This window comes from Haliotis cracherodii, unplaced genomic scaffold (genome assembly GCF_022045235.1).
Source record: "Haliotis cracherodii isolate W230 unplaced genomic scaffold, xgHalCrac1.p SCAF_12, whole genome shotgun sequence".
Taxonomy (NCBI): Eukaryota; Metazoa; Mollusca; class Gastropoda; order Lepetellida; family Haliotidae; genus Haliotis; species Haliotis cracherodii.
Window position 1 is genome coordinate 42,297,024 of NW_027266267.1, and position 17,549 is coordinate 42,314,572.

The 17,549-nt window shown below is 37.8% G+C and overlaps 1 protein-coding gene and 1 long non-coding RNA gene across 2 annotated transcripts; both read right to left on the reverse strand.

The window, feature by feature from the left end:
- Nucleotides 1-550: 550 nt before the first annotated feature.
- Nucleotides 551-17,549, reverse strand: LOC139457407 (uncharacterized). Its single transcript, XM_071238807.1, has 9 exons — nucleotides 17,484-17,549; nucleotides 14,675-14,867; nucleotides 14,190-14,333; nucleotides 13,438-13,719; nucleotides 3,549-3,587; nucleotides 2,958-3,176; nucleotides 2,305-2,430; nucleotides 1,994-2,029; nucleotides 551-735 (listed from the first exon to the last, which is right to left on the reverse strand). Exons 1-9 carry the CDS (start codon nucleotides 17,547-17,549, stop codon nucleotides 551-553), a joined length of 1,290 nt encoding a protein of 429 aa, XP_071094908.1.
- LOC139457908 (uncharacterized) lies at nucleotides 4,935-9,093 on the reverse strand. The gene is made up of 3 exons (XR_011652642.1): nucleotides 8,972-9,093; nucleotides 8,591-8,674; nucleotides 4,935-5,133 (listed from the first exon to the last, which is right to left on the reverse strand). It is a non-coding gene; the product is annotated as an uncharacterized lncRNA (long non-coding RNA).

Genomic DNA, 17,549 nt, shown 5'->3' on the forward strand with positions numbered 1-17,549 from the left:
TACGGCAGGACAATTTCCCACCAAAAGTATCAAAAGAGTCTATAAAATAGTAAGACTTTCATAGAAAAGCTGGTGGTGTTATTCAAGGTGAATTGTCAGTAAAAAATAACGTGATCGCTTTTAATTACATGTACATCTTTTTATACCTTGATTAAACTTGAAAAGTCGTTATGAATGTCATACAAAAATGCCTAGACACTGTCCTGTCTCGACCAAGAACGAGTTCTAGAGGCGAGTTCATTAACTGTGAAAACGGTGAGAGCAAGTTTGCTAGATACCAAAAATTGTGAAGTTTTGTGACAATGAAGGGAATTCATTTGCTGTACAAATGGAATACCTTTTTTACAAATGGAATACCTTTTTTACCCAGGGGGGCAATAATGAGAATGGGAGTGTATAAGATATTGATAGTTGACTGAATGAACTGTTTTCAACAATGTTACAAATGGTGATTTCTTCTCTCTGTGACATAGTTATAATGCTTATGTGAAGCGTTTCTATAGTTTAACAAGCTGTCCGTGCAACACCCGTTTCCTCTCATAGGGGTGCATCAGTTGCTAGGGTCCTGCATATAGTCCTCTGCTTTGTCAACATGATCATCTGTCTCCTCGACACCGTCCTCTTCCCCGGACGTATTACTGAGAGGGGTCCAGCGTTTCATCATGACAAATAAAATGACGGCACCAACTCCGGCAATGATCAGCAGCACATCCCCTTCATACCAGTATAAATTTTCTGAAATGTTAAATGCAGAAAGCTTAACGAACATCGGTCATGTTTTTGTTAGTGTCTGAAGACTATTATCCTTTTTGGCTACAATGTATATCCACTGGAATCATAGATAGGTGATCATTTCTAGTCGATAGCATTGGTATGATCTACGTGTGAAATTATTCATTTTGTACATGGAATCTACATGCGTGTACATATGTGTAAATTATCATGAAATAATTGTTGCATTATTCGAAATATAGTATTATATACATCATCAATTAATGTGACATAAAAAATGATGTGGCTTTTGTTCCTTCAAAAATGTGAACAAAAATAACATAAAGATAAGATTAACTTAACATGACATACTTAACTTGTTATTTAATAACCTTAATGCGTTGACTTAGTTCCTAAATTATGAGAATGCCATATGTTTTCATGTTCACGTGTGAACAATATTTATTATTAATATAAAGTATTCTGTTTTGGATCAAAGAAAGAGGTAGATTTGAAAATAAATATTGAAACAAGGCGATGACCTATATTTCAGAAACATCAAACTCAAAAACTGATTCATAATCTATGCACATGCAAGACTCGCGAAGACAGACGTTACAGGTCTCCCAGAGAAAATTATTACGCAAACCACGAATAAAGATCATTAAAAGGTAAACTAATACTGTAATATAAATGTTACAGCTACATTCTATTGGACCATACATACAGACGCTTACCTACATCAAGTCCACAGGGTACTCGGCTAAATTGAGCTGTGAATAAGATAATGAAGGCTGTGTCACATCTCTGAATAAGGAGGGCATAAGTAAAACACATCGTTATAATAACATAGTAAACGTTGTTTTTCATCATTATGATATTGTTGTACAGAACTGTTACTGAACTTCCAGTAAGCAGTTGTTCGCCACAAATGATATGAAATATCTGACTTAGTTCCTGAATTATGAGAATGACATATGTCGTCATGTTCACGTGTGAACATTATGTATTAATAATGTAAAATATTCTGTTTGGGGTCAAAGAAAGAGGTAGATTTGAAAATAAATATTGTAAAAAGGCGATGACCTATATTTCAGAATCATGAAACTGCAAAAACTGATTCATAATCTACGCACATGCAAGACTCGCGAAGACAGACGTTACAGGTCTCCCAGAGAGAATTAGTACGCAACCCACGAATAAAGAGCATTAAAAAGTTAACTTATACTGTAATATATACGTTACAGCAACATTCTATTGGACCATACATACAGACGCTTACCTTCATCAGGTTGACAGGGTATTCGGCCGTATTGAGCTGTGAATAAGATAATGAAGGCTGTGTCACATCTCTGAATAAGGAGGGCATAACTAAAACACATCGTTATAATAACATAGTAAACGTTGTTATTCATCATCATCATAATATTGTCGTACAGAACTGTTACTGAACTTCCAGTTAGCAGATAAACTGATTTCAGTTTGATGACAGTGTAAAAACGTTTTCTTCATTTTAACCCTGTCATTGTGGCAATGTTTCCAGTCTGACAGGTTTAAGTGAATGAAATTGAAGTAACACAGAACACTACCTACCCAGGAGAAGGCTGCTGATATTTCCTCCCATCTCCTCAAAGCAGCCCAGCACTGGGAGGGCCAATTTCAAGTTGCTTCTTCCCGTGGTGTTGACCAACGCTAATGGCAGCATTATTTGAGAGAAAGCTGCAAAATGAATACAAAGTCAGTAAGTCTTCAGCTACATTGGGAGGTGGGGGTAGCTTAGTGGTTAAAGCATTTGCCCGTAACGCCGAAGACCCGGGTTTGATTCCCCATATGGGAACAATGTGTCAAGCCCATTTTATAGCCCACAGTGATATTGCAGAAATATTGCTAAAAGCGGCATAAAAACATACTCACTCACTCACTCACTTCAGTAACCTTCAGACAAAACACAGGAATGCATAAGGGAGTTATCACAAAACTTGAGTGTGAGTAAGTGAGTTTGGTTTAACACCGCTTTGTATTCCAGGTATACCACGGTGTGTCAGCTTGATGTGGGAGGAAAGCCCAAGTGATGCAGGTGTTAGGTTTTTATCTTTTAGTTGAAACCCACGAGCATTGGACAGTGCTGACAAACCTAAAACATTATGAACCCACGAGGGCAGATTTACAGCGCACCTTAGGGACACTACTCTGCACAGCGAATTACGGCGCCTGAACATACGAGGTACACTCATTGCTTAACCCACCTGTAGCAGCTCCAAGCAGGAAGGATACAGCCAAAGCACCACGAATCGCCATGGTGACAACGCCGAGAGCAAGGACCGATATTCCCATCGATAAAAGGGCTGACTTGTTTAGCTTTTCCCTTTGGAAATTTCGGATGATAACCAGTATAACCAGCACAACAAACTGAGTGACAATGGACCAATTATTGATGCGGATAACTATCATGCTGATAGACAACCCTGTAAGACAGACATAAATTATTAATAATAGCACACAACTATGAATTACGTGACTCAGTAACTAAATGGGTCTGGCTCATTTGTATAAAATCGTCTTAAGATTAGGGACCGACCACATTCAAAATATATTAATATTATGGAACAGTTTTCTATTCAATAACGACAAATACTGTTTACTTTTATCAACCCTTGTTATTTGTTAGATTCAATTGAAATACCAAGTTCAATGTCAGGGTCAGACATCCAAGACACCCTAGTTTGGGGATATTCTGGTTTTCGAACCAATCAGCTGTGGGTAGTGGCAGATTAGGATAGAGCTGTGAACATGACTTTCACTATGATTCAAGTTTATCAATGCATTTGAAAACCTACCAACAGAGGCAGCAAGCCTTATTGAGAGGAGATAATAAACACAGCAAAAAAAATGCAGTTTCCGGTATCCGGATACCTGCCGGATACCACCGGACACTTACCCAAAACGCGTCCGGGTATCCGGTGGCAGAAACCTTGCCGGATACCAGATCCGTGGTATCCGGCATTGACACCTCACCTGAAAGTATGCCACCTAGAATCCGTGTATCCGGCACCGGATACCTCACTGGATACCTCAATCTGGGTGTCCAGGGATCCGTCACCGGATACCTCATTCTGAGTTTCCCAAAACATGTCACAATTTAGGGGTGCATTTTGTTCAATTAAGTGTGAAACACCTAAAAATATATTAGAAACTAACCATGAAAATTGAACATTGCTGAAGGTATCCGGCAGGTATCCGGATGCAATTTTTCGAGATGTCTTTCTCCTAGTAAATAATGTTAGCCTAGGCATAGCAGATAGCTGTAGTAATATTCTGTGTTATTTTGGTTGTAAATATCCCCTTAAAGTTGAGATCTATGGGCATGTACTTTTGGTGAAAACATTTTTCAAATTCATATATATTTCATTTTAGATGTTCAGCGTATTAAATGAAAAGCATTCAGTCCTGGTATGATGGTATCCTTACATTTCATCTTCATATTCCCAGTTTGTTCTAGCTTCTCGTGGTTGAAGCGCTCGATTCACCACATCGGTACATTGCTTGGTGTCACCCATCATGATATTGTTTGAATTTTGCTCATAAAGTGACATAACACCATATTCACTCTGACAAAACAAATGAAAGTCATTGGCTATGTGCTCACTTGGGCCTTTGTTCCTGGTGAGATTAAAAGATTATTTTGGAACTGTATCAGTACTTGTTACATCTTGACAGACGAGTTTCATTGAAGTTTGAAACAGAATATCATTAACCCAAATGGGTGCATCCACAGAAAACACCTAATAAAGTACCGGTACATAAAAACATCAATGTAATTTTTCTACTGACATGGAACTAAAAACTTCATTCAGTGAGCTGTATTAATTGTAGGAAAACATTCAGGGCATTAGTATATTTGATATATGTTAGCACCTATGTTATGAATGATCAATATCATATTTCTTTAAAGAAGCAAAACAAAAAAAATTGTTAAGATAACAAATCATATTTATTGATTTTATGACATTTCATTGGTTCAGTAACCAAAGGTGTTTGCAAGAACATTCAAAAACAGAAACAGATGCTTCAATGACATTTTCTAAATAAACAAATCGGCCAAATCTCAGAAGAATTTCAAGGGAGAAGAATATCTAAAGTCAATTATGTTTTTGCAATAAACCACAAAAGTCATTCAGATTTGTATAGTCAGCGTCAGCGTACACCACATAAACATAGTCTCACTGCTGTGGTATTAATTCCTTTAGACTTGATTAATGTCGTAATAAAACAACCTACAGAATCACACTGATGTGGCATTATTCATTCAGAATCATCACTTTCTGAGGTGAACCTGCTAGTTGTTCTGGGGAGGATTATTCATCACCCTGAGAGTCCTTTGTATGACTTGTCTGATCTGGTGTCATTGTGAAATCCAGGTGCCTGAAACAATTTATAACATCTTTAAAATCTTGTTATTAAAAATATGAGAAACATACATATATTGACAAAGGGTAAAAAGTTGGTTTCTCAATGAGTAAGGTAATGACAGTTTATCAAGCAACTGTTAACCAAACCATGTTAACCAATGTAAAAAAGCCATAGCAAACAGTAAATTTTACAGAAAATACAAAATTGTAATTGATCTTCTGAAAACAATTCCTGTAGTGCCATAAGGCAGGCTCACCTGATTTTTTCTCAAATGTTTGCATTACATCAAAACATAAGGAAGGGTAAACAAGGCAATGCAAATTGCATAAAATAGGTTCTTATACATAAAAACAGAACTACCGTATTTGATGTAATAAGCGCCTCGCTCTAATAAGCGCCCACGGGAATATTTGCTAATATATTGTCTCGTTAACAATCCCAATTAGCACCCTTTCCAATTGATCAATGTATACAAGATTTATTTGCATATAATACACATTCGTGTGTGATATGCACCCTTAATTATGGGGAATTTTCATTCTGGAAAAATATATTTGTCGTACATTAACATTTCAGGCTGCCAGCATAAAGCACGAAATTTTGAGAGCGCCCTGCGCGCTCATTCTGTCGTATACGGTATTCATAATTATCAAAACTTTCAATCACACAAGTCATATAAGTGATCTCAAAATATTATATAATGAGTGTGAAAGTTAGTATAGTTCCACACAGCTTTTAGCAATATTCCAGCAATATATCTGCGGGGACACCAGAAATGGGCTTTTCACACAGTACCCATGTGGGGAACAGAACCCAGTGCTTCGGAGAACGCATTACCCACTAGGCTACCAAATACAAATATCATCTCAAATACAAAAGTAAGTAACATTAGGATTTCATACAACAGATATTTTCACCAAATATCAAGACACTATACACCTGATTGAATTACTGATTAGAGAAGCAAGTACATATAAATGTAGCAGCTGAATCAGGCTTAATTTGAATCGTTCCTTGCTTCAGTTGCAATGGGAGCCACATTGAAAATAATTATCTCACTTATTATTGATAATTAATATCTACCATTAATTGGTAGGCCAAAATAGACACTGATACAAAAAATCAACTGAAAAGAACCACCTGAACAATCGACTAAAAACTATGTATATTACATTTGGGGGACCTTATTTCGGCTGCTGGCAATAGCATGGGCGGATACAGAGGGGGGATGCTGTGGTGCGCACCCCCCTTTTTATTTCGAAAATAAATCTTTATTTCTGTATAAATTTCCACCAAAGACAATAAATAGCTGTAAAAAAGCTGTATCCGCCCATGATTAGTCATGAGTAAAATCATTATCATATTTTTATCATTTATCCTATCTTTAATTAAGATTAACAATAACGGGAAAAACTGCCAAAAATATTGGTCAAGTGTAATCATAATTTAAGTAGTTCTATTTGGTTTTGGAACTTTTCAAGGGTAATTGTAAATATATGTGTATTCCTATTTGAATACTCGTTCGATTGTTATAAAGTTACACAGTATTGCATCTATCGTCTGTTTCTAAATACAGTGGAACCCATCTTTGACTTGTGTGACATAATTGAATCATACCCCAATTGAATCATACCCCAAGTGCATTGTTATGCATCTGCACAGAGTGGTCAAAGTCCTTGTCACACACATAGTTTGCTACAAGGCAGAATCCAATAAGTACAGTTGAGACATCAGGTTGTATCCAGACAAACTGTCTGATAATCTCAAGTATGGTCTTGGTAGGATCAAGGGATGTAGCTAATCCTAAATAAACATTAAACAAATGACATAATCTCTTCTACAGAACACTTGATCAAAGCCTGCCCCACCTTTGATGTTTATCATCTTGTTACGCTCACAACAGCTCATTAGCAAGATGAACTCAATGTCAACTCATGGTGGATTAGGGATTAACAGGGCAATTAGTGTCAGGTGGGTATTATCACTTGCAATTATCTGTTAATTACTTAATTGAGTAGTGACGGCTTAGTTAGTTTCCAACCACACTGACAAGTCAGTTTACAGTTTACTAGTAACATGTTTCTGTGGACCAAGGAAATGTATCTTGCCAGATACTTAAAAAGTTCTACTCATAAGTAATAGAATAATGACAGTTTTGATATGCAATTCTCCCTACAAAGACATTTAAAATTTGATATACATAAACTGTCTGTTGAAACTATGATGATGCTAATATACAAGTCGCACAAAACAACTAATTCATATACTGGTACCTAGCCAAACATACATAATTTTTATACGCGTATGCACATGCTTGTACATATATACCTCTACTGGCACATCACACATACAAACAATCATTAGATGGATGTAATCGTTGAAAAAATATTTTACATACACAAACAAGTGAACAGATTCTGTAATAGCATGGTTAATACTGGGAGATGTTTAAGCATTTCCATTTTCACAGAATCGAAGGCATATCCTTTCAGGACTCAGATCAGCTTGTAGTGATTTAAATTCACATAAAAATGATTCATGTGAAATGACCTATCCCGCACGTGTGGCACCTGTTATAAAAATACCATTCATTACTTATTTGTGTGTCCAAATTATGCTATTATTAGAAATAATAGGTATTATTATACAGCATGGATATAAGAAAGCTTTATATGGAATTGTTGAAAATTATGTACAGGAAAACATTGAAATAAATCAATCAATACGTGCATTTATCTCAGAATCTGGTAGATTTAATCAATATGGACTTCTCCTTCATTATCTAATTATAATCAGATGATTACATTATTGCTCAACTGATAGTTTGCAATAGTATAGAATTAGTATTTTATTAATAATTATTTTGTATTTGAGCATCATTTAGATAAGCCAATGAAAAAAATATATGTTTAAAACACATGTAGTAGAACATATTGCAATAGTTAAGACCCGAAAAGAAGTTATGTCTAGGATCCTCAAAATGGTATCCACAAGAGCAGGTTGTAGAATCATGTTGGTGTTTGTTGTTTAACTCTGCACTCAGCCATATTCCAGCTAAATGACGGCGGTCTGTAAATAATCAAGTCTGGGCCAGACTATCCAGTGATTGACATCATGAGTATCCATCCACACAATTGGGATACAATGACATGGATCAACCAAGTCAGCGAGCCTGATCAGCCGATCCATTAAGTTATCTCTTACAACTAGCATAGGTTGATCATGTTGATGGGGACTAACTTCAACCTGGAATCCCCATGTGAGTATGTATGCGGCTGTTAGCTTTGTTTGATGTTTAACGCCACACTCAGCAATATCGCAGCTATGTGGCAGGAATCAAACCTGCATGGGTCTTCAGCACGAAGAGTGAACGCTTCAACCACTAGGCTACCCCACCACCCAAAATTCCCCCATGATAAAGTTGTCATCATGGTTATTGTTCAGCTAGTTCAAGTGAAAATGTTCATACCCTTAAAATGTCTTATCTTCCACTTCACGATGATCTCTGATGCAAAACTTCCCTGTCATTAAAGCTGTTCTTGATTCTTCACATCTGGAAAAATATGTTGAGGCTATTAATCATCTCACAGAGTAAAGGGAGTATATGACATAAGACAGTGAGTCTCATAAGCATACAAATTATCCAGTTAAAGTAAACATATTTCTTCATTATATACATAAGCATATACTAACATATGATAGACAGGCTACTTGTTATATAAAAATATAATTATATCCTGATACATTTACTTACATGTTGGCTATGAAAGTTAATGTGTCACATGTGACAGGCTTACATGTGGTAAATTACTTTAATACGTGATCATTGTAATATTCACATATTCCTTACCTTAATGTGTCACTTCAGCTGCCAGCATTACCTCAGCTGCAATCTCAATATTTGGCCAATTTTGACGAAATGACCGATCGTGTTCAGTGTATAAGCTGGGCCTCGTCTCTAATATAACTTGGCGCAAGTTGAGGACGCGCATAGAGAGCCGGGAACCAGCTTATGTCGTGTTAAACTAGTTCCCGGCTCCCTATGCGCGTCGTCAACTTGCGCCAAACAATATTGTGATATTAGAGACGGGGGCTCAGCTTTGTGTTAACCCGGAACAAGCCAATTTACCCATATTCCCCTGCGGTCCAGGGCGCCATTTTAGAACATGGATGTAAACAAACCTCGTGTATCGATATACACTGTGATGCTTGATTACGATAAGCTTACCTCGTGTATCGATAGATTGTTCTCATTCACCTCCACCACGGAAATGCCGACCGAAGGTCCTCTGAGACATCCACAACGCGGAAGTCAACAGTATTTGGAAAGGCGATTGGCAGCAAATGCGGATGCCAGGTACGTAGCAGGGCTTCGTGACCTTATGATTTCCGTGCAGAGATCTTATGGAACGGATTGATTTAGATATTTTCCTGCTCTACATACTTTACTGTAAACGCCAAGGGTCCTTTTTTTAGTATTATGGTCAACTGTTTGTTATGACGACAAGGATTTGCATAAGGGGCGTAATGGATTTGTGGTCAAAACAAGATGATCCAAATTAGATCCGCTTTTTATAGATAATGAAGAAATGTACAAAGATCTAGGAACGATTATTAACTCTAAACTTTTGTGGGATGCTAATACAGACTATAATTTACAATAATGGCCACCAAAGACTTTACTTTTTTTACGCTTAACATATTTTTATAATTACACTGTTATGTCCTTGTTTTGTATAAGCTTCATAACTAAATAATTCAATATTTCATGGAATGACTCTGACCTTGGCGAGGATCTTTTTTGCAACAAGTGATTCCCTATGTAAAGTGTATGTTGAATGACCCTGGCTTTGTTGTCAAATAATTGTTTGACAGTTGTTAAATATGGGATTATGTTTTATCTGAATGTTTGGGATGAAATATTTTAATAAGGACAGTTCTAAGTTGGAAACTCAACTGGGGCCTTTTCAATTGAATTCAATGTACAGCATGTACAGTTTGGATATGTCTGTAATGTGAATGCTACTTATTTTTGCAGAATGTCTGGATGAATGAATGAGTCAGTCATCTGCACAGCATCAATGGAAAAAGGGAAGCAATGAGGAACAAGAGAAGAGTAGCAGTGAGTGGTAAATATTTGAAATTATTCTGTTTGGTTCATCATGTTCATGTAGCTATTCTGCAAATATTTCTTCAGTTTGCTTGTTCTTTATCACCTGTTGGCATGGATGGCCTAATTATCAAAGGCACCACAACTTGCTGTGCATAGTTGCATCTCTTGGGCTTGACAGAAACCAATGGTCGTGGGTTTGAATCGAGGGTAGCATCATACACTTGCTTGTGGGTTTCATCAAAGTGGTAAACATGTAAGACCTGCATCACTTCGGGCTTTCTTCCCATTTCACTCATTTAACACCACATCCAACAATAGTTCAGCTAAATGACAAGGATTATAAATAATCAAATCTCAAATCTCAACTAGGCAAACCAGTGATTAATGTTATGAGCTCAATCCAGACGCACCGATGATGACTGTTATGGACAACATCCCACGTTATTGGGTACGATTACGAGCGATCAATGAGCCCACTTGCTACCTCATCTATTACTTTGGCTTGTATGGCAAGCATTTTTAAGAGATGTCAGTTAATGATTGTTTCAACTCATCAGCATGGAACAATATATATCTCAAATGTTTGGTATATAACAAAACTCAAAGATGATAAATTAAGTGAATTTGCTGCCTTTTGTCTGTAAGTACATGTTGCAACAATTCTTTTCTATTGCTACAATCTTTATACATAATTTTGCAGAAACTGATGTCCAGCTTGAGATACCCGGATGACTGGTTGACAGTCTGGAAGGACCCTTCCAGATATCAGAAGTGATAGGCAGACAGTGATGAGGAGAATCCTGTTATTTCAATGGGGGCCTACCAAGAAGTTATATCCCAATTGACTCTGGGACACACTCACAAAGGCTGGTCTGGCTAATGTGAGAAGACCAACCAATGCCAAGTCGGAGTGGGACCCTTCAAGGACGTTGAAGAAATTATTGTCTTTGGCCATGTGGTAATCACTTGAAAGGAATGATGTTTGCGACTACTTGTCTATAAATGTGGACCCAAACACCAAATAGAATGTTCACAATTCTACTAACACAATGCAACAGGGATAGAGCCGATCTGGCCTCCCCTCATCCTGGTTCCTGTTTTTCCACGGCAATATAGAAGGGAAAGGATATTTGAGGGCAAGTAACTCTGAACTGGTGAGCATGGTCTGCTTATGCTTTCAAGCGAACAGTTATCCCACTCTGTTATGAGTATTGAAGAATAGGAGGAAATTGCATACTGCTTCAGGAACCATCATGTGAACAATGTTCAGTGTGTGATATAGGCATATAAATAAAAGAAATTGATAATTTGTTTGTTGTTTATGTTTCTTTAGCCAGGTGTGTAAATGGGGATTTTCCAATATTTTGCCTCAGTTTGATAGCCATAGTTATCGGATGAAACCATGCATTGCTTGGACATCTTTGGAATAACACATTGATCTGCTATGTCAAAGGTCAATGTCATAGCCAGACAAAAATTTGTTAATGGCCAAACTCTTCCTTAGGGCAGGGATAGAAGTTGGCAACAGGTCATACACTTACTTTTTATCCCCCCGGCATATAATACGGGGTGATATAGCGATCAGCCAGTCTGTCTGTCCGTCCGTCCATCCGTAATCATTTCCTTTTCCAGGGGAAGGATTCCCAAACCATTCAGTGTATTTGATCGAAACTTGGCAAATCTATCAGGCACATACTGAAGTGGTGCCTTTTGATATTTTGGGATTTTTCTAAATTTTTTAATTTTTTTTTTTTTATGGAATGACGTTGGACATAAACTCAATTGGGGATGGGGTTCGTTTCCGGGGCAGAATTCAAAAACCATTCTGTGTATTTGATCGAAACTTGGCAAAGCTATCAGGCACATACTGAAGTGTTGCCTTTTGATATTTTTGGATTTTTCTAATTTTTATTTTTTTAAATTTTTGTGGAATGAAGTTGGACATTGATTCAATTGGGGATGAGGTTCGTTTCTGGGGCAGAATTCGAAAACCATTCAATGTATTTGATCGAAACTTGGCATTCATATGGATGCGACCATGGTGGATCTTTTGTGGATAAACAATGTATGCTTCTTAAAGAACTTTAAACTGTTGACTCATTACATACAGAATTGCACATTTACTAGTGGTTACTTTACAGACAGCTGCCGGGGGGTTATGTCATCTTTCTGATGACTCTTTTTCTCTAATGTGCATTTTCCTGCAGAAGTCTAAATAACTCTTATACATTTAGTTGTATATCATTGTCATATGTTTGTCAATGTTATACTGAATGAAGCAATTTACAATTGTTTTTGAAATAGTCGCAACTGATATTGAAGGTCAAATTAGTTTTCAATGTCTTTCAGTAAAAATGTTCACAGTAACTGAGGAACAGCTCTCTGTAGTGTGATGAAATCTGGTACATGTCACCCTCAGAGTGAGGCATATTGTGTTTCAAAACTTAAATGAAGCTGGTATGCTCGTAACAAGTACTTGTACCTTTACAAATAATCATATTATCATCTCACTAGGACCAAAGACCCAAGTGAGCACACAGTCGATGAGTTTATATTTTCACTCAGAACAATCTGGAAGTCTGAACATGAAATTTAAGGATATCATCATACATGTATTAGAACTGATGTTTGTTCATTAAACAGCTTAACATCTAAAAAGATTGAAAAAATTGTCTTCTCCAAAAGTACATGCCCATAGATCTCAACTTTAAGGGGATATTTACAACTAAAATGACACAGAATGTTACTACAGCTATCTGATATGCCCAGGCTAACATCATTTACCAGGATTAAGACATCTCGAAAAATTGCATCCGGATACCTGCCGGATACCTGCCGGATTCCTTCAGCAATGTTCAATTTTCATGGTTAGTTTCCAATATATATTTAGGTGTTTCACACTTAATTGAACAAAATGCACCCCCAAATTGTGACATGTTTTTGGAAACTCAGAATGAGGTATCCGTTGCCGGATCCTTGGTATCCGGTGCCGGATCCTTGGACACCCAGATTGAGGTATCAGGTGAGGTATCCGGTGCCGGATACCCGGATTCCAGGTGGCATACTTTCAGGTGAGGTGTCCATGCCGGATACCACGGATCTGGTATCCGGCCTGGTATCTGCCACCGGATACCCGGACGTGTTTTGGGTAGGTATCCGGCAGGTATCCGGATACCGGAAACTGCATTTTTTTTGCTGTGAAAACTTTGGGTGTTTGAACAGCTTGGACGCGTTCTGCTGGGTCTGTGAGTTCTTCTGCAGAAAACTACCAGCGACAAGTCCTATAACAGCAGATATCTCAAACGCTCTCATGGTATGAGACAAGTCCCATCCATGAGAAAAGCCGACCACGATGGCAGTGATACCAATGATGTTCCCAACGGTGAAGCTGGTGTGGCTGATAAGAAGAGCGAGAGCTGGACGAGTGTAGAGGTGGTCCACGGTAGCTACAACGCCAATGGTCCGAAGAAGACCCACAGCAAAACCTGACAAAAAATTTGTAAAAACATTTGTAAGACCTTTATCAAGGTCAAATATCCAAAGACAAATTATTGATAACGTTATGTACTGCTTTTGTAGTCAAAAGACGAAAATATATGAATATATTCTTTATCCAAAATTTATAGGTTTGTCAACAAAAAGAGTGATTATCAGATAATAGAAGTTGCTTTCAATAAAAGATTCCATACCTAATTTTAAACTTACTGTCTTTGACAAATAATTGCATTTGACTGAGTGAGTGGGCCACCGAACTGCATTTGAAAATACTCGCATCGTATAAGCGTTTGGATGTATCTGCCCTTAAAAACACAACTCAAATATGTACAAAAATGCGCCTACAGCAAACACTACTCGTATGAAAGATCGCTTGTATGCTTAGTTGCCCATGCCTTATGAAACAAAAAATAACCTCTACAAGATTCACTTTGAAAATATTTTATATATTTTGACAGACCTCTCATGATGCCAAATAGGATAGACAAGATATCGGCTGTGGTTGTTAATGACGAGAAGACAGATGAACAGATGTGAAGAACACTTCCGCCCAGGGCGACCTTCCGGAAACCGTATCTGATCATAAGCGGCGAACACGAAGCAGCTGAAACTCACCACAGATGTGCAACATAAAGTAACACTATTTGTGACTAAATGCAAAATGTGACAATGTGCTGTTTCTATCTGGACATCATACGCATGTAAGTCATGAATAAATACACTCGCGCAAAATCAAAACCACCGATATGACGTTGGTGACCAAGGTAAATTTATCTTAGATGGTATGGTTAAAGCGGTCGCTCGTCAATGCGAAGGCTCGGTTTCGAGACACCATCCGGGAACAATGTGTGAAACCCATTTCTGACGTTCCCCGCTATACTATTGCTGAACAAATGCACAGAGCCACGTAAACAAAAATCACTAAGTTATCTTAAAATCAATTACCTGCCAGTCCAGAAAACACACCAAATGTGATAAGAACTTTTGGGACCGACCGTCCGGCTTCACTGGAATCTCCTCTTAAGTCCACCCGGTGAAAAAACATTAAGGATGTGCAGCACCCAACTGTGATGTTCACTATCACACTGGCAAATATGGGAACGAGAAACAGAATGGTCTTCTTACACTTAGACGTAAGCTGAAATTAACGAGGGAATAATGTTACTCTCTGTTCAATGTCAGTGATGTCATAAGGACTTTGTTACACGCTGTTTCTGGGATTTTGTTCCATGTCTACGAAACAATACTAATTTCTTCTTTCACGTTGTTTCATGGGTTTTGTTTACATTGGTTACTCAATAAAACCCGCAAATATGAAAATAACATTTATCTCAAAACTGAACCGAAAACATCACACAGCCAAACTTCACATAAACTGAAACCTTTGCATTATTTTTTTTTATTTCAACTCTTACCGTACGTGGCTCGGTTATTACTTCAATGTAATCATACGCAGGGTTTCATAGTCATTAGATTCTGATTGGCTTCCTTCAATAGCCTGATAATCAGGGGCCGGGTTGACGTCGTCAGTGTAGTTATATTCAACAGAAACAGGATTACTGTGGTCGGTGCTAGCGTAACTACCAGCAGTAGACATAGTTTCATCAATGGATTTGTACTCGCTTGGCTTGTTTTCTTCCAGGATCCCTTGTCCTTCGTCATGAGAAAGGAGGATTTCATCAGCGGATTCCTGATGAGAAGTTGGTCTGAATTCAGCCGACATTGTTGGTAATGTCAGAGTAATAAAGGCTGTTTGTAGCAAGTTCGTATGTAGCTGATCTAACAGAGAGGCAATGGACGACAAAGTGAAATCGTTACACTACATTGTGTTTTGCGGAAGTTTCGTTTTGTAGTTATTAGTTAAATATTCATAAGTAAGTTTCACAGCTCGTGTTACTTCTAATTGCGGAAATTGTAGCCAGATGCTACCACAGTATTCGAAATCTGACTTCGGTATGACTGCTATTTTCATTCCATTATATTGTTTTCAATACATAAAGAAAATACTAAATGCGTTAATGTTACCATATTAAGGCGAGTCATCGATCATCCACATGAAAACCTTTGTTTGTTTGTTTGTCTGTTTGTTTGTTTGTTGTTGAACGCGGCATTCAGCAATATTCCAGCTATATGACGGCGGTCTGTAAAAAATAGAGTCTGGACCAGACAATCCAGTGATTGACACCATGAGCATCGATCCACGCAATTAAAAACCTTTAGATTTTTTAGGGATTAGAATTGAATAATTGCAATATTTCATACACTGAGAAACCTTGAAATGTTAAAAGAATAATTATCTCAGTAACCTCTAGTCTTGGATATATCATGTGTATGTTAATGACCTCGTATTTCATTATATTTTCTCAATTTCCTGACGAGTAATTTTTCATAAAACAAGTGTGTGCATTGTTTTTCTAATGACCCCGGGAGACGGACTGAAAAATTTTCAAAAGGCAATTTTGTGCCATTGATTCTCAACTTATGTAGATAATATGATGACACGGGGTGCTTGATTAGGATGCAAGGTGTGTGCTCTGTGAATCTATGTTTTCTGTCTTTTTTAGGTTGTAGATTATTTGTTGGACGGTGATTATGACCTTTCCATTTTGGCCACATATGCAATGCATGACAGGACCAGTGATCCACTCATTTAATGTTCACGTCTATCTAACCCTTTACTCCTAAGGGAATCTTTCAAGAGGTTACTCTCTGGCACTGATCACACACGCACGCACTCACGCACGCACGGACGCACGCAGGCAGGCAGGTAGGCAGGCAGGTAGGCAGGCACGCACGCACGCACACGCAAACACACACGCAAACACACACACACATTCGAGTGCCTCGTCACCCCCTGAAACTAAACTTCGTGGGTCCCGTGACACAGATTTTAATTCCCGTATGATTCCTTAGGAGGCATGCCAAATATTATTTGCATTACATACTTCGAGACGTAGTCAGATAAACAGTTGTTCACATTAGTATTTCTATCTGTGCGTGAACATGGATTCAAATATTATTTTCAAGATAGTCCAAACATTTACGAATGCCATGCATCTAATCTCTCTCCGCATGAACACATATTTTGGTTCGCGACTCAAAGCAACAATGTCGCTCTCATATTTCCTCCATCCATGACGAGCGTCTGTCATAATATCAATGCCGCGATAATCTTCTTCCTGGTCAATTGTTTTCAACAACGTGATAAACAGAGCCTTGTTTATGGCGTCATCATAAGATTCGTCGTCCAAATCACTAACAATCTCACAATAACGATCATAAAATGAATTGACGAATGCCTCGGAACAAACTCCCAATATAGGCATGTGTGACCAATCTTTATTTGTAAACACTATTTCAAAAAAGAATGTCTGTTACTTGAATCTGATTATCAATATTCAATGCAAGTGACCAAAACCTACACAAAAAACCCTAATAGGTTGAAGATTTTTTAAAAATCTAGTCGTTAATTCTGATGTTACTAACGTCAATTTCGTATTTTTGTATCCTTGCTGTTATGTTTTCTAAAACTGTTGTTATACTGCTGTTCATCCGTAAACCTACACTACGTTGTAATTTGACCACGAATCCATCACATAGTCCAGATGTGCTGCGCTACTTAATAGCGCAACCTTGAATAAGCTCCGCCTACTGTAATTAAGGCAGACACTCAAAAACAACAGATTCGATTTTTTGTGATCAAACTACAGAAACTGTATCGACTTATGTCTGATTATGGAGCCAGTTGTGGTACCAAAGGTTTGCCATTCAAGTTGATACCAAGTTTGACGGTCAATGGTGATCGAGCTCCTCTCGACAT

Excerpts from the sequence above, each read along its gene's own strand:
- LOC139457407 (XM_071238807.1), bottom strand. The coding sequence starts at position 17,549 with ATGTCGAGAGGAGCTCGATCACCATTGACCGTCAAACTTGGTATCAAC. Across the intron at positions 2,431-2,957 it reads CCTGCTTGGAGCTGCTACAG|CTTTCTCTCAAATAATGCTG; the intron begins GTGGGTTAAGCA and ends TTCATTTTGCAG. Across the intron at positions 736-1,993 it reads ACCCTGTCAACCTGATGAAG|AAAATTTATACTGGTATGAA; the intron begins GTAAGCGTCTGT and ends TTAACATTTCAG.